Source organism: Neovison vison, chromosome 4 (assembly GCF_020171115.1).
Source record: "Neovison vison isolate M4711 chromosome 4, ASM_NN_V1, whole genome shotgun sequence".
In the NCBI taxonomy this organism is placed as follows: Eukaryota; Metazoa; Chordata; class Mammalia; order Carnivora; family Mustelidae; genus Neogale; species Neogale vison.
The window spans coordinates 81,906,813-81,933,043 of NC_058094.1; the positions used below are offsets into that span (position 1 = coordinate 81,906,813).

General features: G+C 35.4%; 1 protein-coding gene across 3 annotated transcripts in view; it reads left to right on the top strand.

The window, feature by feature from the left end:
* ST18 (ST18 C2H2C-type zinc finger transcription factor) overlaps positions 1 to 26,231 on the top strand; it is a 103,160-nt gene that overhangs the window by 8,061 nt on the left and 68,868 nt on the right. For 2 of the 3 annotated variants that reach the window (XM_044245608.1, XM_044245610.1), the window contains exons 3-4: positions 353 to 383; positions 22,292 to 22,378. In XM_044245608.1, the coding sequence (XP_044101543.1) occupies positions 353 to 383; positions 22,292 to 22,378 (118 nt within the window). The remainder of the gene's footprint in view (positions 1 to 352; positions 384 to 22,291; positions 22,379 to 26,231) is intronic. The other variant, XM_044245609.1, reaches the window with a different exon arrangement.

Consider the following 26,231-nt stretch of genomic DNA (forward strand, 5'->3'; position numbering starts at 1 on the left):
TGAAACATTTCATATGGACAATAAAATTGATTTAAAAATAATTCAAGTCCTTCATGTTCTTGTAAGTTTTCAATGAATCTTTAAAGATAGGTATTTGGAAAATCCAATCCATTAATGCAAGGTCCCAGAGTCATCTAAGGCACTAAACCCTGAATCATCTGTTCTGGATCATATTCATCTACCCACTGATATCCACTCCAAAGAACCAGAACCAGAAATGATCTAGTCACCCAGTGGGAAGTTAAGTGGGGTCTGTATTAACCATTTATTGGTCATTATTTTTAGATGGGTAAAAAGTTTCAGTCATACAGTTTTCAAAATTAAACTGATTTTTCTTTCTTTTTGTCAACAGTGCCAATAGATTCTCTAATTCAGGAGCTCAGGTAAGATTTGTCCCATGTTACTTTTTCTAGTATCCGTTGGCTTTAAGGCTTTTGTACATTTCAAACCTGAGAATCCCTGTGGTAGTAGGAGGAATAAGCCAACAGGCTTATTTGTCTATGTCGCAAAGGAGAAGAGAAAGGGAGAAACGACCCATAATTGGTTAAAACAATTAGGGCTCCCATTTTGATAACAAAACACAACATTTTGCTATAATGTAGTTTCCCACTTCCCTCCATGGAGTGTTTGCCACTTTTGTGTCCATACCTTGCCTGTGGTTGGTTTGTGCACTGGTGATGAGTGAAGAACTGAATTGTCATCTGTGAGCCTAATTAAAAAATGACCCAAGTCCCAAGTTCTCAAGTTTTTGTTTTAAATAATTAGATAACTCTATCATATAAATTTTTAACTGTAGACATTGGAAGATAGTAGGTTTGTGGGTGTGTCCATGCATTTTCACCTTAGAGACTATTAATATACCTAAGACAATGTTATGGAAATTCCATCATAGTAGGTTTTGCAGAATAAACCCCAATTAATTGTGGAGTTTGTTTTGTTTTGTTTTTGCAGAGTTTCTTTCAAGATGTAATTTATCTTTTTTTTAAAGTAAATTTTTAAAAGGAAACACATGCTGACATACATATTTTGTATCAGTGATATTTTTTAGAGAAATTGTGTCAGGAGCAAGATGAATCCTTTGTCCCTTGTCCTTTATATGCTATTGCAAACCAAGTCTCACACCTACCATTTAATCCACCTTTCTGAAAACAACAATGGTCTGTATGTGTTCCTCAGGGAAATGTTTGAAAACAGGAAGTTGTGTAACAGCGTTTGATACACTTTGAAATTTACACTGTATCCATGAATGTTTACATGGCTATTTTTCCAAGCAACTGTGTTCTGTGATTTCCTGAAGAAAAGGCTCTCTTAGTTATTTCCATGTTTCAGAAGATTCATTCTGTCACAGTTTTGGTACACTTATTTAGTGGAATACATATCTATCAGAATGGAGTTCAAGCTTTCATGCTAATGCCCTTCTCTGTGGAAATTTGTTAGTAGGGAATCCCCGGTCCTGCTTATATTTTCAATTTCATGACTGAGAAGTTTACATTTTACATTTTAAATTTCTTGAGCAGAAAGGAGAACGCACCCACATATCAGGACAGGATTAAATGAATGAAGTGTCTGACTTTCTTAATCACTTGTTTTTAAATATGCTCTCATTTAAAATTCCTATCTGTTTGGAGACTTTATGTTTCCTGTAGAATTATCAAGAGAAGTTTAAAATGATCAAGGGCTTAAAGTGCATGAGATGTTTCCCTATTAATCAATGGTTTCCTACTGGTCCAAGCAGAAACAGGGTACCCAGGAACTCGTGGACTTCCCTAACTGTTGAAGTGACTATGTCTCCAGTCAGTCTTTTGAGGGACTCAAACCATTCTTGGGAGGGAAGTAAGACTTTTGGTGATAGGTCTTGAAAAATAACTTGAAAAGAAAAGAGAATTTTGAAGAAATGAATGAGTGTTTTGGCTTAAGGAGAAATTTGTAACTCATAAAGAAAAAGGGAGGAACTAGCAGAGAGAAGCAACTTTGTAGGAAAAAAAAGCTTAAGATAAACTTCCTGGAAAAATAGAGATTACTACTTAAGCACACTATTAACTTTAGTAATTGTAATAAAACTAATAGAATATTGAGGTCTTGTCATGTACCAGACACTCTTGAGCATTCTTCATCACGCTACTGTCTCATTTAATCCTCACAAGAATTTTATAAGGTAGCAACTATGGTTTTTCCAATTTTCAGATGAAGAAAATGAAAGTAACTACTCTAACATTACACAGCTAGTAAGTAGTCCAGACTTCTGACTCAGGACAGGCTCTTAACCCCCAAGCTATGATTTCTCTCATACACAATACTAATCATCTAGAATACAATTTAAAAAGAAATAACTTATTCATATTGTTAGCAGCTGGATTCTTGAAATTCTATATTTTAACCCTTAAGGCCTGTTTTTCAACAGATTAGGTGTCTGGAATTTGGACAAAGAAAATGTTATGATTAAAAGTAAAAATATTTCCTATTTTCCTAATTCTCTATGAGTTATTTTTTGTCAGATATTCAATTTTACCTAATTTGTCATCAGACCAACTCAGAAAGCTGGTGATAATTGCTGGGAAAATTCACTAGCAAACCCAATTCACCTATTTTTCTTTAGTGAGAACAAGTTTATAAAAATTACTAACTGATTTTTTAATTTTATAATTACTTACTTTCAACAGAATATTCATGCTTCGACCAAATAGATTCCAAATTGTTTCTTACATGATTTAAGTTGACTCAGGGGTAGACCTGAACTATCATTCTACGTGAATCTTGGAAAAGCCTTCCGATTTATATAGAAGGTTGTATTTTTAGTGTCTTTGACATTTTTGTATGAATTTATTCATTTGCTACAATTGCTCCTCCAGTTTATTCTGCAGATTTGTTGTGCTCTAGAATCCAGAATTTTTGTGCGCCTGAATTCTGAGTATCTTGGGATATGTGGCACATTTTTCCCAGTGTAAAAGTTATGGCCATTTTCTAGGGAACATTGGCAACTTTATTTAGTTCTTCTTTTTAGAATGCATTGGACATGTTATTGCTTCTAGACCTACTACTTACAAAAATACTAATACAAATGAAGCTAATTTAAATATACTGTATATTGTTCATGACACTAATAAAAATTGATAGTGACATTCTCATCTTCTTATTATACTCTATGTCAGCTACTATCATCACCATTAAAAAAGCAATTTATAACCACAGGTCCACCTTTAATCACATTCCTTATTAGCATTTCCAGTCTTTCCTCCAACACAATCCAGGTTACAGGTGATGTCGAGAAGGCATTCTCACGTCCTTCTAAATCATGACCATTGTATTATCTCTGCTTTTCTTTTATTACTATTATCCTTAATCTGATCTGAATGCTGTTGCATCTACTAATATTGGTAATTGTCTCATGCATTGGCAAAATGTTTTACACCAGTCCAGCCCTTTCCTCTAATTAGGAAAATATATTCTAGCCTCTGAAATGGCTTTCCTATGTGACTACTTAGAAACACAAATAAATTCAAGACTCTTAAGTGTATTAGAGTCAAATCCCACTGTCCTTTCATGGTCTTATTGCTGCTTACCAATTGGTTGGCAAGTTTTGTAATGCAAATTACCATTTGGTTGTCTCTTTTTACTGTATTTTATTTTATATACTTTCTTTCTTCATTTAAGAACTGTATCATTTGGCATTTTCTTGTAAGTTTAAAATGTTAAGTATTTTATAAAGTCTGTAATCAATAGGCTATAGATTTAATCATAACATTTAATCAACGTGTGAAAAAAATTGTGACTTACAGATTTAGATGGCTTTCTCTTTTTTCTTCTATCTTATTTCATTCACAAGAGTTTTTATATCAATTAAACGTTTTACTTAATACTTAATAGCTTTCTTCCCTATTTTGGGGTGGGGCAATAGAGTTTCTTTTAATAAGTATGATTTTATTGCAACTACTTGTTGCACAGAGATTTCTGGAGATGACAACTAAAGGAAATAAAATAGAAGTGGATTTCTAAAGTTAAGAGTTCCATAAATCCATCATCCAGGTTAAAGGAAATAAGTAGCTATGATTACAAAGTTGGATAAAAGAAGGAACAAAGACTCTTTTTTTTCCCCCTTTCATTCCTATGATTTCCCAATGCAGGGCTCAGTTCATGTTTTAGATTTTTATAACGTATCTGTTACATTCATGTTAGCAATATGTCTTTCTAAATATTGTTGCCAAGCCTATAAATTAGAATCCAAAAGCCTGACACCTTAAAGAAAACTCATTTTATGATAGGCCACTTCGGGTGCAAGTGAGGCTGATTAGCAAAGCAGCAGATGATAAGGATTAGATGTAGAAAAGTGTCCACCTTGGGGTGCCTTCCTCATCCTCATCTCTGGGTAGTGGGTAGGCTGTTGTTGGTCATGGGACACTGAGGCATAAGATGAGTTAATCACTCCAGAGAGATCATTCTGTTTACTCTACTGTACTTACTAAAGTAAGAGAGTATCTTGAAATAGATTAGGGAAACTTCCAATAAGAATGAAATTTTTAAAAGAGTTTGTTCTGTAACAAAATTCCATTAACTATAATTCTGTCATACATTTATGTGCTTACGTAGCCTTTAATAGCATTTAGCACTGAAACTGCCATTGAGTGGACCTGCAAAATGTGCGTGGCAAGTGAGTGGTTGAAAGAATAGGTAGTTTCTAATTGGATCCGTACAAGCCACCTGGAGGGGTAGTCAGGACAAACAACATTAGCTACATTTAGCTTCTGAGCCGAGTTTGGGGGAAGTGAAGTGATTAATACAAGATGTCTGAGTAGTAAGTGACTGAACTAGAAGTAGAACTTAGGTCCTGTATGTGGTCCAGCGCACATCCCACTCTTCCCAGTACCCGATGCAGCCTCTATATTATTTTCCGCTACTGCAAGCCCTCACATTCCATGCCGACCTCCACGCCCCCCCCCACTTTTTTTTTTTACTTTTTAGAGTGGCTTTAGGTTCACAGAATAACTGAGCAGAAGGTAGAAGGTACAGGGACTCCCCATAGACCCCGTGTCCTGACACACACAATGTCCCCCACTATCTAACACTTTCCCCGAGCAGAGCAGGACATTTGTTATGATTAATGAACCTACACTAACACACCAGTGTTCTAATTCATCATCCACTTTTGGGAAAAATATTTATTTGAACTTTATCAATAAATTAATAACTCAAGTTGGCATATAATCCACTAACCCCAGCGCCTTTTCTTTATTCACCGGCGTGCCAATCACCCTTTGTCTTTTCTTTCTAGATTTTTTCCACGAATTGATCATGTGATTTTACGTCTATATTAAAAAGTTTCAGGAGATGATACAAATATTTGTCTCCTCTGTTTGTTTTTCCTTTCAACATGCTACCTCCCAGGTGATGATCTACCATGGGCCTTGTACTTACTTCAAAGACTGATTTCACAATGTGGGAGGTGTGTGTGTCACTTAACACCCACCTGAGGCTGATGACAGGCATTTAGAAATGGGCCAACAATCGGGTACTGTCCCTTCAGAGAACACTGAACTTAAAGATTAAATGGCTGTGTATTTTCCAGTTTGCACAGACCATAATAGGTGTGTGCATGTATATATATATATATATAAAATGTAAAGGTGTGATTACATAGGATGGGACAACACTCCCCAACTTAATTGTTTATGTTCTACTTTAAACTATAATGTTTGTATGAAAAATAGCATGGAGCTTCTAAGCAAATATCCAGAGTAAAACCTCTTGGAAAAAAATAAGAACAAGAAATGTGCTTTATTTTTTTTTACCTTTTATTTTTACATTCAAAAAGTATCACAAGGATATTGGTGGTTTATGTCAACCAATGGCTTAAAAGAGTCTAAGGCACGAATGTCTCTAGAAATCAGACATTTTCTAAAACCATGACAAAATGCCACCCCTGTGAGCCACATGTGAAGATTTACCTCACTGTGCTTTCAGGTTTGCAGAGCTCCCCCACAGAGATAATTTTTTTCATCCATTTAGCTCTTCTTTTTTGGTAACATAAATCTTTTTAAACAGCAGTATTTGCCACTCTTGATTGAGGAATGAATTCTTCCTTCTCTATTTGTTCATTCAGGGCTTCTTCTGCACCAGTGTAGGGCTAGGGATTGCAGTAGACGGAAAATTAATGGCATCAGTGTAACAAGTCCCGGGAGTTATGTGATGACGTCACCATGAGTGATGAGAGCAAAGTGCTACAGACGTGTACAGGGAGAGATAACTTCCACCTTGGGGATCAAGTGTGGCCCGGAGCCTAGCGACTCAGAATGTCAGTATGCTTGACATCCCGGGAGCTTATTAGCAATGCGATCTCAGTCCCACCCCAGATTTACTAAACCTGCATTTTGACAGATCGCTAAACTACTATTATGCATACTAATGTTTGAGAAGCACTAGCTTAGACTTTACTACTTATCTGGAAAAACTTTTCTCTCGTTGCTAATTTTCAATGGTGTGGGTTGGCAAGAAAGTCAAATATTTCGGTTTCTTTGGGATTTTCTTAGTTCATGAATTCTTGGCTTAATGTTAATGATGGCTACACAGAAGTTTCCTTAGCCAAGAACGCAGCAAGACCTGACATTTGAACATCTCTTCAAGGTCACATGCTAGTCACTGACAGAATCCCCAGAACCTAGGACTTCTAGTAACCCATTGTTTGTATTTCTATTTGATGAAAAGTAGCCGCATACTGAACAATTTTAACAGTAGTGTAGCAAAAAGCGCAAGCCTTGATCTCCTGTGAGTTTTTGTTTTGACCTCTTGGGAATTTTTGAAATCAACCAAATCTGCTTTAAATATTTTCCACAGATCATTGGATAGAGAAAAATATATAAGGATGCTTTTTAAACAACATTTTAAATGCCTTTGTAGGTGACTCCATAGTCATCCAGTGTCTTCTCAAAGTTTAATGATTGTGTCTCAAGCAAAATCCAGACTCTGTCAACTTCTTTCTGTCACATGATAGACTTGCTACTTTGACATATTAGTAACTAATGTGCTGAGGTTCCTTCAATCTTGCTCAGGCTCTTCACAGTTTACTTGTGAAGTTTACTTTCCCATTTACTTTACACGGTTTACTTCCTTTGGTTGGCATCTTCTCACCTTAATGTGCTCTTGAGCACCTTTAGTGAAACAGAGTTATTCAGTACTACTGCTTGTTTCGATTCAGTCCTTCTTGAAGGAGGAGGTTGACTTTAATCTTTGGCAGAATATTTCATCTCTTACTGTTATCTCTTAGGTAAATTGTAACCATTGGAAGTCCCATTTCACTTGCATGATATGTTTTAAAAAAAAAAGTTTCTGACATCTTGCAATATTTTTTCTGCATGAAGTGTGAACTGAAATAAATATGGCCCACAGTTTTGACAGGTCAGCTCCCACAAACAAAACATGGTGTTCTTGAGTTTTCAGTCCTCACAATGGGTGACTTCTCATAACACTAAGGCATACCCTCACTTGGGATTTGACTGGCTCATGTGGTAGGAAGAGCAGTGGGTTAATAGCAGCGCTGGGTTCTGGGTGTTCTGTCCGTGGCTAGCATGTGACTGTGTAAAGGTGTTCAAATGTCGAGTCTTGCTGGCTTCTTGATTAAGGAAACTTCTGTATAGCACTTTCAGTCTTGGCCCCTGAATTTACCTAACTGACCCCCAACCCTATCCCAAAGTATAGTTACATTTAACCTCTTTCTTTCTGAGTTCAACTTTGCTTTTGAAACGATCCTTGGCTCCCTTTATTTTCCTTGCATGATCTTTCCCCTTGCTTATTTATTTATTTTTTTTTGTAGAAAGCATCTTTAAAATTTTTTTTAAAGATTTATTTATTTATCTTAGAGAGAGAGAAAGAAGAGGGAAGGGGTACTGAGAGAGAATCTCAAGCAGAATCACTGCTGAGCATGGAGCCCAAAGCCAGGCTCCATTTCAGGGATCTGAGATCAAGACCTGAGATGAAATTAGCATTTGGACACTTAACCAATTGAGCCACGCAGGCTCCCTACCTCCTTTTTTTTTTGGAAAGCATTTTTCCAATTACCTTCATCTTCACATTTTATTCATCCAATCTTCCTGCCATACTATTTCCTATAAGAAAATTCCATGCCTAAATCTAGTGTTTATTATTGTTTTTCCATTTCAACTCTATTATAGTCTATTTCTAGAAAATTCTTTCCTTCATCTTCTCCCACATGGGACTCATACTCATCCTTTAAAGCAAATGATTAATGTCATCTCCTCCATGAACTGTCCCTGTGACCTCCCCGGCTGACTAATACTTTTTTCCATTGTGTACTCAATGCGCTTCTTTTCTTGTTTGTGCTAAAGCACTTATTATGTTGAATCATAGCTATTTTATCATTGATTCATCCATCTGTCCACCCATTCAAAAGAAAGCAGATCCCTTGCCTTTAAGTTCAGAGTTTGAGTGGTGAAATTTAAAAACAAACAAACAAAAAATAAATAAATAAAAAACTAAAAACTAAAAAAATTTTAATTAGTCACATACAATTCTGCTTTTCTGATACACTTTTTTGGGGTCAACTTTTTAAAGACAAAGAAAATTTTATTCGCCATTGTATCCCTAGTACAAGAGGTTATCAAATATTATACATTGTCCACCAATGTTTGTTTTTAGAGTAAATAATGTAGTTAGTAACTCATTGTAAAGGAATTTCTATTTAATGTTGATCCTCTTTAACTATTTTTACATAGTACCCACAGCTTCTTTGCTTCCAAATTCATAGATTCTTTCCCTAGTTCTACTAAAATCAAGACTAATTAGCCAGCAAAACTCCTATGGTATCTTTAAATACAAACCAGCCTACTCTAGCTGGCTTCTAATTCATTCCTAAGTCATATTCCTACTGTCAAAAGTGTCTTCCTCTACAAATATATTTTATCAAATATAAAAGTGAGGTGCTCTTTACTCTGTTAATTTCTCCTTCCCTGTTTTATTTTTGGTGGAAAAAAAAAGAAAGAATACTTTTAATATACAGTACAACTACTTATTACCTTGTTTATAATCTGTCTCTTTTCATGCCATTGTTAATTTTCTGAGAGCAAGAATTGTTATCTTTTATTTCATTGATAATATCCCCAGATCTAGAATAGCGCCTGCCACATATAAGGAGCAATTGAAAAATTTTGCATAAATGTTTTTTGAGTGCTACAGAAGGCACTGGAATAAGACAAGAACTCACAATATTTGCAATAGCCCAAAGGTCATGAAAACACAGTGTGATAATTCCTATAAAATGGATTTATGTAAGGGAGCACAAGAGATGAGCAGTTAGTACTGGAGAGGGTTTGACCTGAGTTGGAAGGGTAAGAATGTATCCGCCCAGGCAATTCCTATGGGCAGAAAGCAGGCACTCTGTAAAGATGAGTGAAATTAGCTTGAATTGTGATCTCTTCCATTAGCCTGGTCCTTGGCCTGCTGGGTTTGGGTGGCTTGGGCAGCGGGGTCAATGAAAAAGGGACAGATAAGAACAGAGCTTTTCCCTTGACTGCATATGAAGGTCAATTCCCTTTGTTACTTCAAACCACTTCTACTTGCCCATCCTGAACAAGACTGCTCCGTATTTTTAAAAGCAATGAAAAATAATGCATCAGAAGAAGGCTTATACTGTAAGATCCAGATGTCTTCATTTTTTTCTGATTTTGTGCTTTAATGAATTAAGCTTTGACATTCAGTTTATTTCTATATCTAAAAAAAGCAGGATGATCTCTTGACAACACTGTCGACCAAGCCCACAAACAGGTCTTTAACTTCATGATACTTATTAATCACGGAAACATCCTTGTAAATAATGATTTACAAGGTAGCTCCCAGAAGTGCACCCAACCAACATGTGGATTAAATGGTGAAATGAGAATCCTGAGCCCTCCCATGCCCTGAAGGACTGCTGTTCACATGAAATGAGCAATCTCTGGCTTAGAACTGGGTTCCCAATTGCTTTGGTGTTTTCAGGGAAGCACAGTTTTGTAATATTCTGAATAGGAATATGAATATTTTTAAAAAAGATTATGTGATAGTGTGTTAAATTTGAATAAAGACACAAATGGCAAAATGGTCATTCACTCTTACCCTACTGGTGAAAGGAAATATGGGGGCATCCTGCAAGTGGCCCAGGAAGTTGAACAGTATCCTATGCTGGGACCATGCCTCTCTCCAATGGTGCAATCTGGGGACAGAGGTAGCCAGGAAGTGGCTCCTCAGAAGCTGGGGTGGTATATGGCAAGGAAGACACGGGGACGTGCAGAAGGGGTTGGGTTATAGGAAGGGATGTGTGGTACTGGTAGGCTTCTTTGTAGCAGAGTGTTTCTAAATCAGGGGCAGCCTTTCAAAGCAAGTTATTTCTGATTCAATAGGATACTTGGCTGCTAAAACAGATGGCAGATTTCTGTGTGTATACATATATACTTACACATACTCACACACACAGAGAGACATTACACATACATTTATATACATATAATTATAACGATATATTGAAGTAGGTGATTCCTACTATCTCAGTATTCACTTCACTATTTTAACCCTTGATCCTCCTTTTAAATGCTATCCCACCCAGCATGGAAGCAAATTCTGTGAAATGATTCATAGCATGTTCTGGTGAAGTAGAGAAGGATAAATGGGAGGATTCCAAATATCAGGCAGTTCTTTTTCATAGCAAAGACCTTGTGCATATCTGTAGGCTTCTAGTATTTTAGTTTAGGGAACTAAGAAAGCACCTAGATTTATGGACCAAATATCTGCATTCAGGTAAATGTCAAGAAATACAACTGGCATGTATGATAGTGGTCATAAAACAGCCACATGCTCTTAAAAAGTCTTTTGTCAATAGTAAATTTAAAAACCAAAAAATTACCATATGACTCATATTACTTGATGAATTTTCGTGTTTGTGTCTGTATTTGCATCTATTCTATTTTGTTTTCCCTCACTGGGCACATCTTTCCCTCCTCTTGGTGTGTCTGCCCCTCCTACTCTTTCCCACTTTAGGTTGTGCTCAGTGTCTTCATTTCTGCTCATCTTTGATGATCTCATTGTGTCCACCCCCACTCCATGCTTAGTTTCTTCCCCCTTTTTTCCAGCCCCCCTGACTTCCTCTTCCATCCTTGTGACCTCTTCTATCTCACCCTTTCTTTCCCTCTCTCTTGAGGGAAAGTATTTGTCCTTCTGCACATCTCTATTCTAAACATCCATACTCAATATATCCTACTTGAAACTGAGAAAAACATTCTTTTGAACATTGAAAAATATCTATAGTAGAAACCACAGCGGGAGTTGCTAGGAAAAAAAATCAGTGACTAATAAGAAGGTCAGCATTGGTAAACTCTGTTCCAGATAACAAAAATAATGTGTCTCTCTTTCTTACTGAATCATCATACAAATATTAATAATACCTAATGGAACTATTTATACACAAATTTCATCCATTTCAAAGAAAAGAAGTCACTGTATTAGTTTCCAATACACAAGGTATAGTTTTAATTATCCATTGGAAGTAAAAATATTTAATTCTTACATCAAATTTTAAACCTATATTAAGTTTCATTCTCAATGCCCATTCAGAAACCACTCTTTAGTGAGTTTACATATGCACATCTTGGGAAAAAGATAATAAAATGTTCATACTAGAGAACAGAAGGACACCTGTACTTTATTCACTACAGTGCTAATTAGACATTTGTGTTTCCTGATCTCCATTTAGATCTCTACTAAATTAACTTGATTTTACTTATGTGGCCCTGGTTTGAGTGTTTCTGGGAGTGACTGACCCCCAGAAACAAAGAAGCTCCAAACCCCATCATTAGTTAATGATTTTTACTTTGTAAACAAATGACATCATTTTCATTAATAAGGATGTGCCTGCATTACAAGCTTGTAGAAATTTGATATTTGAAACGTTTGGACATGGTGCATATAGAAATAGTTTTTTATATAGTCGTCCACAATAAACTTTTTCCTTCCCTCAGGGTTGTCTAGCTAATTCACATGACCTTGTATTTATTCACAGGGTCATGAATTAAATATTAATTACCTTTGCTATTTTTGTTCAAAGGTAATTTTAAAGCATGTGTATTTTACAATCACTGTTACTTACTCCATTCTGACATTACATTAAAAAAAAAGAGAACCAAAGTGGAATTTTGCCAGTGTCTGCATGGAGGGAGGTTCTGCATTCTATTCAGTACCTTTTATTAAAACTTAAAGGTCTTGCTCTATTAAATAACTGCAATTTACTTTGAACCCCGAGTTTTATGACAAAGTTAACTGGTTTTTCCTTACAAGCATGCATGGAAGGGTTCTGTTTCTCTTCCAGCTGCAGAAGGTGTTGCCCAGTGACTAGACAATCAAAACAAACACTCTATAACCTCTAAGAACCCCCAGACACCCTGCTACACACACATACATAAAGTATAAATATGTTTAAATAAAGTATGAATAAGGTTTAAAGTCAGCGAGAAGACACACAGGATTTCAGTCTTCACAAGACTTTAGCCAAACAAAATAAAATGGGATATTGATTAAATGGCAAGATGATTGAAGCTTTTCCACAGAATTCATGGGGATGGTTTGAAAATAACATGAAAATACTTGTATTTAAGATTTCTTTTTCTTTCAAGATTGAGGTTTGGGCTGAAAACCATTTACCCCAAGAAAGAACTGAGCCAGCATGGCTCATTCCTCTCCAGAAAGCAGGGGGAGCCCTGGCAGCCCAGTGGTCTTGTTAGCCCAGCCTAGGGAAGTGGTAGGGAGAGGAGGAGCAAGGGCATCTCCCAACCCCCACTTCAGCCTCAACTATGTCTTTTGCTTTTTAAATGCAACCATTTTCCCAGAGTTTTCTGCTAACAAAATTTCTGCTAGTACCACAATTGTTATATAAAATTTTGTAAAATACTATGCTAGGGAAATTAAAGGAGTGTACACTATACTTGTGAATATACCCAAAAAATGAATGTATGTGGTCTATTGTATACTAATATAATGTACAAAAATACAGTATTCTTATCCCCAATGTCATGAAATCGTACAGCTCTCATTATTTTGACTTATTTTATTTTATTTCTAGTTAGGCATGCAAATTTTATTTATTTTTTAATGAAATAATTATTTTTTTATTTTTTTAATTAAAAAATGTATTATGTGTTAGCTAACACATAATACATCGTTAGTTTTTGATGTTAGTGTTCAATGCTTCATTAGTTGCTTATAACACCCAGTGCTCATCACAACACGTGCCCTCCTTAATACCGAGCACCCAGCTACCCCATCTCCCCATCCACCTCCCCTCTGTAACCCTCAGTTTTTTTTCCCAGAGTCTAGAGTCTCTCATGGTTTGTTTCCCTCTCTGATTTCTTCCCTTTCAGATTTCCCTCCCTTCCCCTGTGGTCCTCCATGCTATTGCTTATGTTCCACATATGGGTGAAACCATATGATAATTGTCTTTCTCTGCTTGACTTATCTCACTTAACATAATCCCCTACAATCCTTAAATAAAAGAAAAAAAATTTAGATCTTTGACTTATTAAAGTAAAAAGAGTCACTTTGAACTCAATGCTACAAACACATTTAACTTGAATGGTCAAGATGCTGTTATTCAACCATGTTTAATTTTTAAGCAGATATAATCTATATAATAAAATACTTATTATAGGATCAACTAAAATGATGCCATCATCTTCTTTTAAAGTTTTTTTTGGGGAGGCGGTGCTTGGGTGGCTCAGTCAGTTAAGTGTCTGACTCTTAGTTTCAGCTCAGATCTTGATCTCAGGGTTGTGAGATTGAGCCCCAGGTGGGGCTCCATGCTCAGTGGGGAGTCTGCTTGAGATTCTCTCCCTTTCTCCTCTTCTTTTACCCCTCCCCTGCTTGTGCATGTGCTTTCTCACTCTCTCTAAAATAAATAAATCAATAAATAAATCTATTTAAAAAGAATAAAGTTTTTTTAAAAGTAGGACTTACTTTAAATATCTTCTCCTCAAATATAATATTATTTTCATAAGGCAAACATTTATGAACTCTGAATTTTGTTTTTGTATTTCTTTAGTATTAAAATAAGATCCCCTATATTTCATTTTTCTTAATACTTTGTTTTCTACTGCTATTTGACAAAACATAAAATCCCATATATTTTCATTTTATATACTTACAAGAGGGTATTTTGAAGTATTAATAAAATAAAATAACAGTCTCACTTTAAATTTCCCATCAAGCAGCAAATCTTGTTCTCTATTTAAATTCTTTTTGAATTTCTTTTGGTATCCTGATCCTAAAATCTACATAATGACTATCTCTCGCTGTCTAATTTTCTAACTTTATCTTATTATATTCAACTTCTTTTGGTTAGATCCCCATGACCTGTTATCATGTAATTCCTGAAAAGACCAATGAACTATTCATATATTGCATGGCTAAGCTGTTGCCATATATTAACTGAAATTTTTAGTCAACTTATAGGCAATTAGAAGAAGTATGGTGGTATACGCTTTATTTGGTTGAGATACATCATTTGTTTTTGGTTACACATTGGAGGAAATTTATATTTTAGTTACAGCATATTCCAAATTTTGGTGTATTATTTTGTGTTTTAATGAATAGTTCTTTCTTTAAAATTTCTGGTTCATGTGAGTTTTGAATTATTTTTACAACTGTAGGATTCTTCTGCATTCTTGGAGAGTAGTTTGGACTGATTGGTTCATAACATCATGGTCATTTGGTCAGTCTTTTATGGGCACCAACTAGGATTTTTTGACTTACCTACTACTTTTAACTTACCTCCTGTCTCTTTTTCGGCTGTGTTGCAAAAGCACAGCTTCAGTGGTGAAGGGAGCTATAAGCAAAAGCTCATATAGATCGGTTAACATTTGCTCCAGGGAAGTAGGCCAGTACATTATCCATACATTCATTGAGGAGTTTTCTGAGGCATCCTCTGGGGAAAGATAGTTTTCTAAGTTCACGTTTGCACTGACATCATTTTTATATGCTTACATCTGGGTGGAGTTGAATTTCAATGAATATTTACTAAGCATGTTACTAAGACATGGGCCTTATGTTATATACAGGAGATATAAAATTAAACAAGATGTTTCCAGGTTACTGGGTGAGACGACTACAATTCAGAGGGTTAAGTTTTATAATTATGGTAAATGCCAAGCACTATGCTGGCATTGAAGAAATGCACTCTGACAGTGTTGCTGGAATGACATCCCAAAGGAGAGTGTGTTCACCAGCACAAAGGGCAGCAGAAGGTTTGTAGGGAGTCTTCTTAGTGCCATTTACCTATTACAACTCAGAGCAAGTTTTTATTATTATTATTATTATTGTTGTTGTTATTATTATTATTATTACAATGTGGCTTTTAATGTCTTGACTATTTTATGCAAAAACTGTTGTGGATGTTATACAATTAATCTATCATTCATAAAACTTAATCTCAGTTAAGTGAGGAAAAAAAGCATCTATTAGTTCTGACCTATGGGGGGAAAATTCCCCCCTCTTATAAACCTGGTATTATCAAATAACCTTGCCAGTGGAATCAGTGTTCCATGATAACAAACCAACCATTGATAAATAGCAACAACTTAGATGCTGAATTTATGACATGAGTAATAGTAGAAGCTTAAAATTACAGGTTTACTATTGGGCACACTCTAGCTTGACATAGCTCTGTAAACATGAACATGGTCACAAGTTTCCAAGACATAGCTGAGAGAGCTGACTTGTGAATTTAAGACACTGTCCCCAAAGAATGAACAGTATCTCTGTAGTTCCTATGCTAAAGTAAATTTGCCATTCATAATAACCTTTAGGCTCTCTCAGGAATCATGAGACCGATTTCAAACAAACACAGGACTTTAAATTTCCCATAGAGTCCTATCTCCTGATTTCCTAAAAGTGTACTCAAGTAGCTATCACAGGTTGTTGGGGTATTCATAGCTTGGAGTAGAGGGTGGAGTGTTTCAGGAAAGGAAGTAACAACTTCTCAAATTAAAAAAAAAAAAAAAAACTTTAGAGAAAATATAACATTGTATCGAATGTGGCATCATGTCTGGAGTAAAAATTACTGCATATTTGCCTAAATTCTTACCAGCAATTATTTAGACATTTGGGAAAATCTGTTTATTTTGTGAAAAATATAGTGGAGAAATATTGGAAGGCCAATTTTCTAATACGCAATATTAAGATTGTGTTTTCTTCTTCTTTTTTTCAAATGAGATACTTAGACTTCACTGGGTAGTACTTTAGATCACTAAAAGGGAGCTTAGCTGTTAAAACATAGGGACAAAGAATCCACTTTGTGTACCTCTTCTCTGACCTCACTCTCTCACATATTGCTGTGGCACTCATTTTAAATGTAATTGTATATTCTCTCTTGTCAGTTATTGTGGATTTTTCCTATGTTCCCTGGTAGAAGCATTCTCCTTTTGGGGACCAGAGATCATTAGAGCCACAGAGCCTAGATTTGCAGTGAGGGATGTATAAGTCCTTCAAGTTGGCCACTGGGAGTCATAGCAAACCAAGCCTTTCTACTTCTTACTTCTTGTACCCATATATTCAAACTAGCAAAGTCATAGAATTTTGCTATAATCATGAAAATGGGATATTGCCAGTGGACAGGCTTACCCTGGTCTGGTGGTCCCTCATGGCTCTAAACCCAGTGGGTGATGTGCCCAGGCCCAGTGGTTGAAGGCAGTCTGTACAGAGGACACTCCTTGAATTCCTGGCTCTGCGATCATCAGGGCTTGTGTTTCTGGGTGCCAAGGGACTGAAGCATCATAGAAATCGTTCTTGGCAGGCTGCCATCTTCAGGTCACAGCATAGACAGCAGACTAAAACATTCCTCCTGTCTTCCTGTGACCATTCCTTGAAATGTGGGAGAGACAGCTATTCACCTAATACACAGAAACAAACAGAGTTGATCAAAATGAGGAAACAGAAGAATATGTTCCAAACAAAAGAAGAAGATAAAATCCCAGAAAAAATTAATCAAAGATAAGTAATTTGCTTGATAAAGAATTCAGGGTAATGTTCATTAAGATGCTCAACAATCTCAGGAGAAGAATAAATGAATACAGAGAGAACTTCAACAAAGAAATAGAAACTATAAGAAAGTACCAAACAGAAGCCACAGAGTGAATAATACAATAATTGAGCTGAAAAATACACTAGAGGCGTTCAACAGCAAACTAGATAAAGCAGAAGGAAGGATCAGTGACCTGGAAGACAGGGCACAAGAACTCACCAAACAAAGCATCAAAAAGGAAAAAGAATTTTTAAAAGTGAAAATAACTTAAAGGACCTATGGGACAAGATCAACTAGAACATTCACACTATAAAGGTCTCAAAAGGAGAAGTGAGAAAAAGGGACAGAAAACATATTAGAAGAAATAATAGCCGAAAACATTCCTAACCTGAAGAAGGAAACAAATAGCCAGATCTAAGAAATTCAGAGAATTTCATATAAGATGAATCCAGAGATCCACCCCAAGATACATCATAATTAAAATGTCAAAAGTTAAAGATAATGACAGAATCTTAAAAGCAGTAAGAGAAAAACAACGTGGTATGTACAAGAAAACCCCCATAAGACAATGAGAAGATTTTTCAGCAGAAACTTTGCAGTCCAAAAAGGAGTATCGTGATATGTTCAAAATGCTGAAAGTGAAAACTTCTAACCAAAGATATTATACATGCTGAGGTTATTATTCAAAACTGAAAGAGAGATAAAGTGATTTTCAGATAATTGAAAAGTAAAGTAGTTCATCACCACTAAACTTACTATACAAGAAATATTAAAGGGGCTTCTTTAAGCTGAAAGAAAGAGTACTAATTAGTAACAAGAAAATGCATGGAAGTAAAAGCTCACTAGTAAAGGTAAATATATAATAAAGTTAGTAATCACTTATAAAGCTAGCATGAAGGTTAAAAGACAAGAATGGTAAAAAAAAATACTATAATTGTAAAAATTAGTTAAGAAATAGGCAAAATAGTGCACCTGGATGACTCAGTTGAACCCACATTGGGTTTCATGCTCTGCAAGGAGTCTGCCTCAGATTTTCTCCCTCTCCCTCTCCCTCTGCTCCTACTCCCCTACACTCATTCTCTCTAGAATAAATAAATAAATCTTTTAAAAAAGAAATAGACAAAATAAAAAGATGTGTAATGTGCCATCAAAAACATAGAAAGTGGGAGTGAGGAATGGAAATTCAGTTTAGTTCAAACTTAACTTGCTATCAACTTAAAATAGACTAGTTTATATACATTGCCATATGTAAGCGTCATGGTGACCACAAAGCAAAAACCTATAGTAGCTACACAAAAAATGGTGAAAGTGCAATCTAAAAATAACACTAAAGAAAGGCATCAAATCACAATGGAAGAAGGTAAGAAAAGAAAAAAGAAACAGAGAGCAATTACAAAAGCAGCCAAAAACACTGAACAAAACAGCAGGAAGTACATACCTATTCATAATTACTTTAAATATAAGTGAGATAAATACTCCAATCAAAAGACACAGAGTGGATGAATGGATTAAAAATACAAGGCCTATCTATATATGCTGCCTACAGCAGACTTGCCTCAAATGTAAGAAAACATACAGACTGAAAGTGAAGTGATGGGAAAAGGTGTTTTATGGAGAAGGAAACAAATGAACAAAAAGCTGGGGTAGCTATACTTATTTCAGACAAAATAGACTTAAAGGCAAAGACTGTAATGAAAGATAAGCAGGGTATTACATAATGACAAAAGGGTCAATGCAGCAAAAAAATATAGCATCTACAAATATTTATGCATCATACATAGGAGCACCAAATTATGCAAAGCAGGTATTAATAGACATAAAGGCAGAAATCAATGGTAATACAGTAGTAGTAGGGGACACTAACACCCACTTACATCAATAGATAAATTACCCGACAGAATATTGGGAAGGAAACACTGACACATTAGACCAGATGGACCTAACAGAACGTTCTATCCAAAAGCAACAGAAAACACATTTTTCTCAAGTGCACATGGAACATTCTCCAGGACAGATCATATCTTAGCTCACAAAACAAGCCCAAATAAACTTAAGAATATTGAAATAATAACAAGCATCTTTTTCTAACAATAGTGGTGTGAAACTGGAAATCGATCATGGAAAACAAACTGGGAAAATCACAAACATGTGGAGATTAAGCAAAATGTTACAGAACAACCAATGGGTCAATGGAGAGGTCAAAGGAGGAAAAAAATAATACCTGAGACCAGTGAAAATGAAAATGCAATATACCAAAATCTATGGGATGAAGCAAAAGCTTTTTTTTTTTTTTAGCTTTTGGTATGGCAAAAGCAGTTTTAAAATGAAAATTCATTGCAATTCAGGCCTATGTCAAAAGACAAGAAATCTCAAATAAATAATCTAACTTTACACCCAAATCTCAAATAAACCATTTAACTTTACAACAAAAGGGACAAGAAAAAAGGAAACAAATGAAGCTCAAAGTTAATGAAAAGAAGGTAGAAAATAATAAAGATCAGAGCAGAAATAAATAGAATGGACACCAAAAAGACAATAGAAAAAAAAAAACAGTGGGCCTGAGAGTTGGTTCTTTAAAAAGATTTTTTAAAAAATTGATAAACTCTTAGCTAGACTCATTAAGAAAACAAAAAGAGAGAGGTCTCAAATAAATAATATCAAAAATGAAAGAGGGAAAGTTACAACTGATACCAAAGAAATACAAAGGATCATAATAGACTACTGAGAACAATTATATGCCAATAAATGACAACCTAGAAGAAATCAATAATTCTTAGAAATAAAATCTTCTGAGACTAAATCACGAAGAAATAGAAAATTTGAGTAGATCAATTAGTAAGGATCTTGAAGCAGTAATCAAAAACCTTCCAATGAACAGAAGTCCAGTGCCAGATGGCTTCACTGGTGAATTCTACCAAATATTCAAAGAATATTCAATAGTTATTCTTCCCAAATTATTCACAGCATTGAAGAGTAGGGAATATTTCCAAACTCATTTTACAAGGTCAGAATTGCCTGGCTACAAAGAAGCAGACAAGGACAACACACACACAAAAGGAAATTACAGTCTAGAACCTCTGATGAATGCAGATGCAAAAATCCTCAACAAATATATTAGCAAACGAAAAATTATACGTTGTGATCAAGTGGGTTATATTTCAGGGATTCAAGGATGGTTCACCTACCACATATAAATGAATGTGAAGGATAAAAGAATCTTATGACCATCTCAAGTGATGCAGACAAGACATTTGAAAAAAACAACACATATTTATGCTAAAAATGCTCAGCAAAGTAGGTGTAGAAGGAATGTACTTCGACATAATAAGGGCCATATATAAGTACACCACTAACACTATACTCAATGATGAAGAACTGAGAGCATTTCCTTTAACATCAGGAACAGGGCAAGTTGTCCACTCTCACGACTTTTATTCAACGTAATACTGGAAATCTTACCCACAGAAATCAAACAGGAAAAATAAATAAAAAACATCTAAATTGGTAAGGAAGAAATTAAACTGTCACTATTTTCAGATGATGTGACTCTACACATAAAAAATCTTTCTAAAACCTTCATCAAAAAAACTTAGAACTAATAAATGAATTCAGTAAAGTTGTAGGATACAAAATCAATTTATAAAAGTCTGTTGTGCTTTTATATACCAATAACAAACTATCAGAAAGAGAAATCCTAAAAAAATGTTCTTACTTACAATTGCATTAAAAAAAATACCTAAGAATAAACTTAACCAAGGAGATGAGACACCTGTACTCTAAAACAACAAGACACAAGTAAATGGAAAGATATTCCATGCCATGGATTAGAAGAATTAATATTGTTAAAATGTCTGTATTACCCAAAGCACTTTACAGATTCAATACAATCCCCATCAAAATTCCAAAGGCATTTTTCACAAAAATAGAAAAAATCCTAAAATTTGTATGAAACCATGAATGATCCTGAATAGCCAAAACAAATTTGATAAAGAAGAAAAAAGCTAGAAGTCTCTCACTTTCTGATTTCAAACTGTGTTAAAAGCTATAGTAATCAAAACGGTATGGTATTGGCATAAAAACAGAAACACTGACCAATGGAACAGAATGGAGAGCCCAGAAATAAACCCACACATATATGGTGAGTTGATATATGACAAAGGAGGCAATAATACACAATGGAGAAAAGACAGTCTCTTCAGTAAATGATGCTGGGTAAACTGGACAGCCACATGCAAAAGAATGAAACTGGACCACTGTCTTATATGATAGACATTAACTCAGAAATGGTTTAAAGACTTGGGTATAGGACCAAAACTCACAGAACTTGTAGAAGAAAACATAGGCAGTGAACTCCTTTGCATTCTTCTTGGTGATATTTTTTGGACTCTGATTCCAAAGGCAATGGCAACAAAAGCAAAATAAACAAATAGCACTAAATTAAGCTAAAAAGCTTCTGTGCAGTAAAGAAAATCATCAAGAAAACATAAAGTCAACCTACTCAGTGAGAGAAGATATTTGCAAATCATTTATCTGCTGAGGTTAATATCCAATATATATAAAGAACTCCTACAGCTTAATAATAACAATAACAACAATGAAACACAAACAATCCAATTAAAAAATGGGCAGAAATCTGAATAGATATGCTCCCAAAGATATACCGTTGGCCAACAGACATATGAAAAGATGTTCAACATCACTAATCATCAGGGAAATAAAATCAAAACCACAATGAAATATCATGTCACACCAGTCAGGATGGCTATTATCAAAAAGACAAGAAGTAACAAGTGTTAGTGAGGACATGAAGAAAAGGGAACACTTGTGCGGTGTTAGTGGGAATGTAAATTGGTGCATCCCCTATGGAAAACAGAAAGGAGATTCTGCAAAAAACTAAAAGTAGAACTGTATGATCTAAGAATTCCACTTCTGGGTACTTATTTGAAGAAAAGAAAAACACTAATTTGAAAAGATACATGCACCTCTACATTCTTTGCAACACTATTCACAATACCAAGATATGGAAACAACCAAAGTATTTATCAATGAATGAATGGTTAAAGATGATGTCACACACACACACACACACACACACATACACACACACACACAAACACACACACGAATACTGCTCAGCCATAAAAAGGATGAAATCTTGTATTTGTAACAACATGGATAGACCTTAAGAGTATTATGCTAAGGGAAGTAAATCAGATGGAGAAAAACAAATGCCATATGATTTCATCTTGGCAGGGTATCACCTTCAAAGGTAGCATCTTCGCTATGCCTTCCAGAAGCCATTGTATCACTCCATCAGGCCAGCAATTTCTGCGATGTGTGGTAAGTGATAATAACAGTGTATCCAATTATTTTGTTCCCATAGTCATCTTCCTTGGTCCCTTGGTCCAATGAAATGTATGAGAATTTTTTGTTAGTAGAACAAATGTTCTGTAAGCCCTCAGATAGTGCTACTATCTGAGGCTCTGAAGGCAAGAAAAGCAAATCCATATCCAGAATATGTGTTATTTCCAGTCAAGTTGAATTGTTGTCTTTTCCAGAATAAAAAGGGCCCAGTTGGTGTCCTCAGGGATGGTGTCATATTGGGTGCATGCCATTTATTTCTTTTGCTGATAGATTGGAGTGAGAGTAGTTAAATTAGTCTTAGTGGGAATCCACATTTTGGGGTCTGTTCAATGCCTCATTCCCTTCCCTTAAGTCTACTCCATTAATGACTCCACTGCAGCAGCATATGACAGCTGAAGACAGGCTGGCTGACTTCTGACCAGACCATTCTGTCTGGATGGTGGTTTAATGTTTATTCCTTCATATGTTCTCTGTGGTGGATGTGATCATGCAAGACAATGGCCTTCACATTTCATCCTAACTTTTATAACTCCAACCACATTCCTCTTCCTCAGACCTTCTCTTTGCTGATCTTCCAGCTAAACCATTCCTCTCTGAAACTATTCACTTTCGCTATGGGTACATCTATTTTCTGACGTGGTGACCAGCAGCCTATTTCCAGATTGCACTCAGGTGCTGAGCCAACACGCTTATAAATCAAGTTCATTCTTTTTCTTCCTTTGTATTTGATATGGTTCATCTGTGGCAGCTGGGGGTGAGGCAGTGCCACCATAGTGGTGAAATGTCATGGAGATCTATTCATTCGTCTTGCTTGATTCCTCTAAACTTGCTTCAGCCTAATATTGGACCTTTCATCTTACAATGGACTACTTCTAGGCATGCTTGAATAATAACTTGGTAGATCTAACAGAAACCAGTTCATGATAGCCAGCTCTGATCTCAAGGTCAGAGAATCTATTTCTGCTAGAGCTGTTTTTTGAGTAATTTATAACTCTTTGCTGCAAGGTCATGGCCTTGCCCCAGAAGCTTATAGATCTGTGTTGTGATTCTTCCATTAGATATTGCCGTAAACTCCATAAGTATCTTTTTCTTTTGCCACAGGTACCTCTAAACATACCATAGGGTCTATTGGGTTCTATGTCCAACCAGCAAGGCTATCTCAATGTAGCCTGCATCAGCTCTCCAGCTCTTTCAAAGCTTTCCACCCACCTTGTCACTCAATGCATGGGTCCAAATAATATTCCCAAGTGTGGAATATGCTGTCCCCCAAATCTAAAAAGGCTAATCTGGCATTATGCTTCTATCTCAATGTACAAAGTGCAACATGCAGTAATTTGTCCTTTATTATAAATGGGGACATTCAGAATGTTCCAGTCTACTGAGCCCCCTAAAACTTGTTGTGCCTCTGAATCTTACACCCTCTGGAACACAGATGTCTTGTCAAAACTTCCAGAATACTTGCTGCTTTTGATTATCTGTTCTGGTTAATATGATGTCATCAACATAATTTACCAATGTGATATTTTGTGGGATGTCTGGATTACTCAGGCTGCATTATGATCAAGGACAGCAGAATGTGCAGTCTTCAACAAGGATTTAGATCTATGCTCTTTTCCTTATCATTGGAACGCTGGCTGGTCTTGGTTCTGCTCTCTGATAGAGATGGGAAAGAACACATTTCCCATGTCAGTGACTGAGTACATATTTGAGTCTTAATCTGCTAAAGCAAAGATCCCACACTTTAGTCTAGCTGCTGTAGTTAGAACTATTATTTGAGTTCATGGTAGTCTACCATTACCAACAGAATCATTAACCTTATTAGAGTCTGTAATTGTAAATTTAATGGAAAAATTATAGGAACCACTGACCATACATCCTCTAAGTTTAAGGGTGGCACTAATCTTTACTATTCCTTCTAGAATATGAGATTTTGGATTTGCTATTTTGGAAATGGGAAGGAAGAAGTTTTGAGGATTCCATTTATGGTTATCACTTTATTAGCCAAGGAACCAATATATATTTTTGCATTTCTCTGGACTTGAAAGAGCCTGAACCCCTCTTCATTTGTGTATCTGTTCTTTTGTAAGTGCCTGCCCACATCTTTTGTCCACTTTTATTTTTTTTAAAGATTTTATTAATTTATTTGACAGAGATCACAAGCAGGCAGAGAGGCAGGCAGAGAGAGAGAGGAAAGGGAAGCAGGCTCCCTGCTGAGCAGAGAGCCCAAGGCGGGGCTTGATCCCAGGACCCTGGGACCATGACCTGAACTGAAAGGCAGAGGCTTTAACCCACTGAGCCACCCAGGCGCCCTTTTGTCCACTTTTAAATTGATTGTTAGTTTCTTATTTATTTGCAAGAATTCTTTCTATATTCTGTATGTACTTTTTAAAAATAAAGGTGAACTGCAAATACTTTTTCCCAATCTGTGGCTTCCTTTTTCTACTGACTTGTTTTTTAGATTTATAATTCTTCCAGAATTGTTTGCTGTATGTATTATAAGGTAGAAGTCAAAACATTTTTTTTAGATAGATATCCAGTTGGCTTAGTGCCATTCGTTGACGAAACAACGCTTTTCTCAATGACACCATTGTCAAAAATTGACCATTTATATGTGAGCCTGTTTCTGGATCCAGTCGATGGAACAGTTATTCTGTTTCATTGGTCTGTTTGTTTATGCTTGCACCACAGCACCCTATGTCATGTGCTATAGGCTTATATAAACTTTGACATTCAAAACTGTAAGTCTTTCAACTTTGTTGTTTTCTTCAAGATGATTTATGCTGTTCTTAGCTTTTTTTTAAATTTTCACACAAATTTTAGAACTAAGTTGTTAATTTCTAAAAAAATTGTTCTTGGAATTTTCTTTGAGATGGCCTTGAATCTAACATAAATTTGGGGAGAATTGAAATCTTGCATAGTGACTCTTTTATTCCATGTGCATCTTATATTTCTCTATTTAGTTCTTTAATTTTCTTTAAATGTTTTGTATAAGTTTTATGCATCTTTTGTTAGGTGTATTCCTAAGCATTTCATATTTCTGTACATTATAATTTTTTTTCTAATTTTTATTGATTTGTTTATAGAAGGTCAAATAATTTTTAATGACCTTATATTTTATTCCTTCTTTTAATATTTTATGTGTACAATCTTTTGGATTTTCCTTAAATAAAGTTGTGTCTCTGAAAATAATAGTAGTTTAAATTTTTTTTTCTTTTTCAATAATTATATCTTTGTTTTTTTCTGCCAGTCATTTTAATTCAAATGTATACTTCTTGGTTCCTTTCCCCAAGTCTCTGGTATTCTTCCTAATTAAAAGAAAGCTATACAAATACCCACTGTGAATATTCCACAGAAATGGAACATATAAATAATTTCCTTAGGCTCAGGGATTCATAACTTTCATTGCTTTTTCTATTTTATTCTTTGTGGGAGTGTGCTCAGAGTATATCTGTTACTGAATCTTCATTTTTTTAATTTGTTACATGTCTTTTTAAGACTTGCATTGAGAATTTATTACTGTGGAAGATAAACTGTGAAACTGTAGAGCCCAGTGTTTATTGGACAGATTTTGGGGATTCATAGTTCCCTAATTTGTTGTTTTCTTTTTTGAAATCTGAAAGATCAATGAATTTGACTTCTAAACATACTTCCAGCACTGAGCCTATCATTAATGTTATCTAATTATTGTTTTTCTCAATCATTGTTTTGAGTAAAATTTCAACCATATGTTGTCACCAGAGGGAATATCATTTTCAAATAAGAATCTGAGTTTCTAAATGGAAGGATTTCTCAATTATGTAATCAAAAATTTCTCTAAAGTAAAAATACA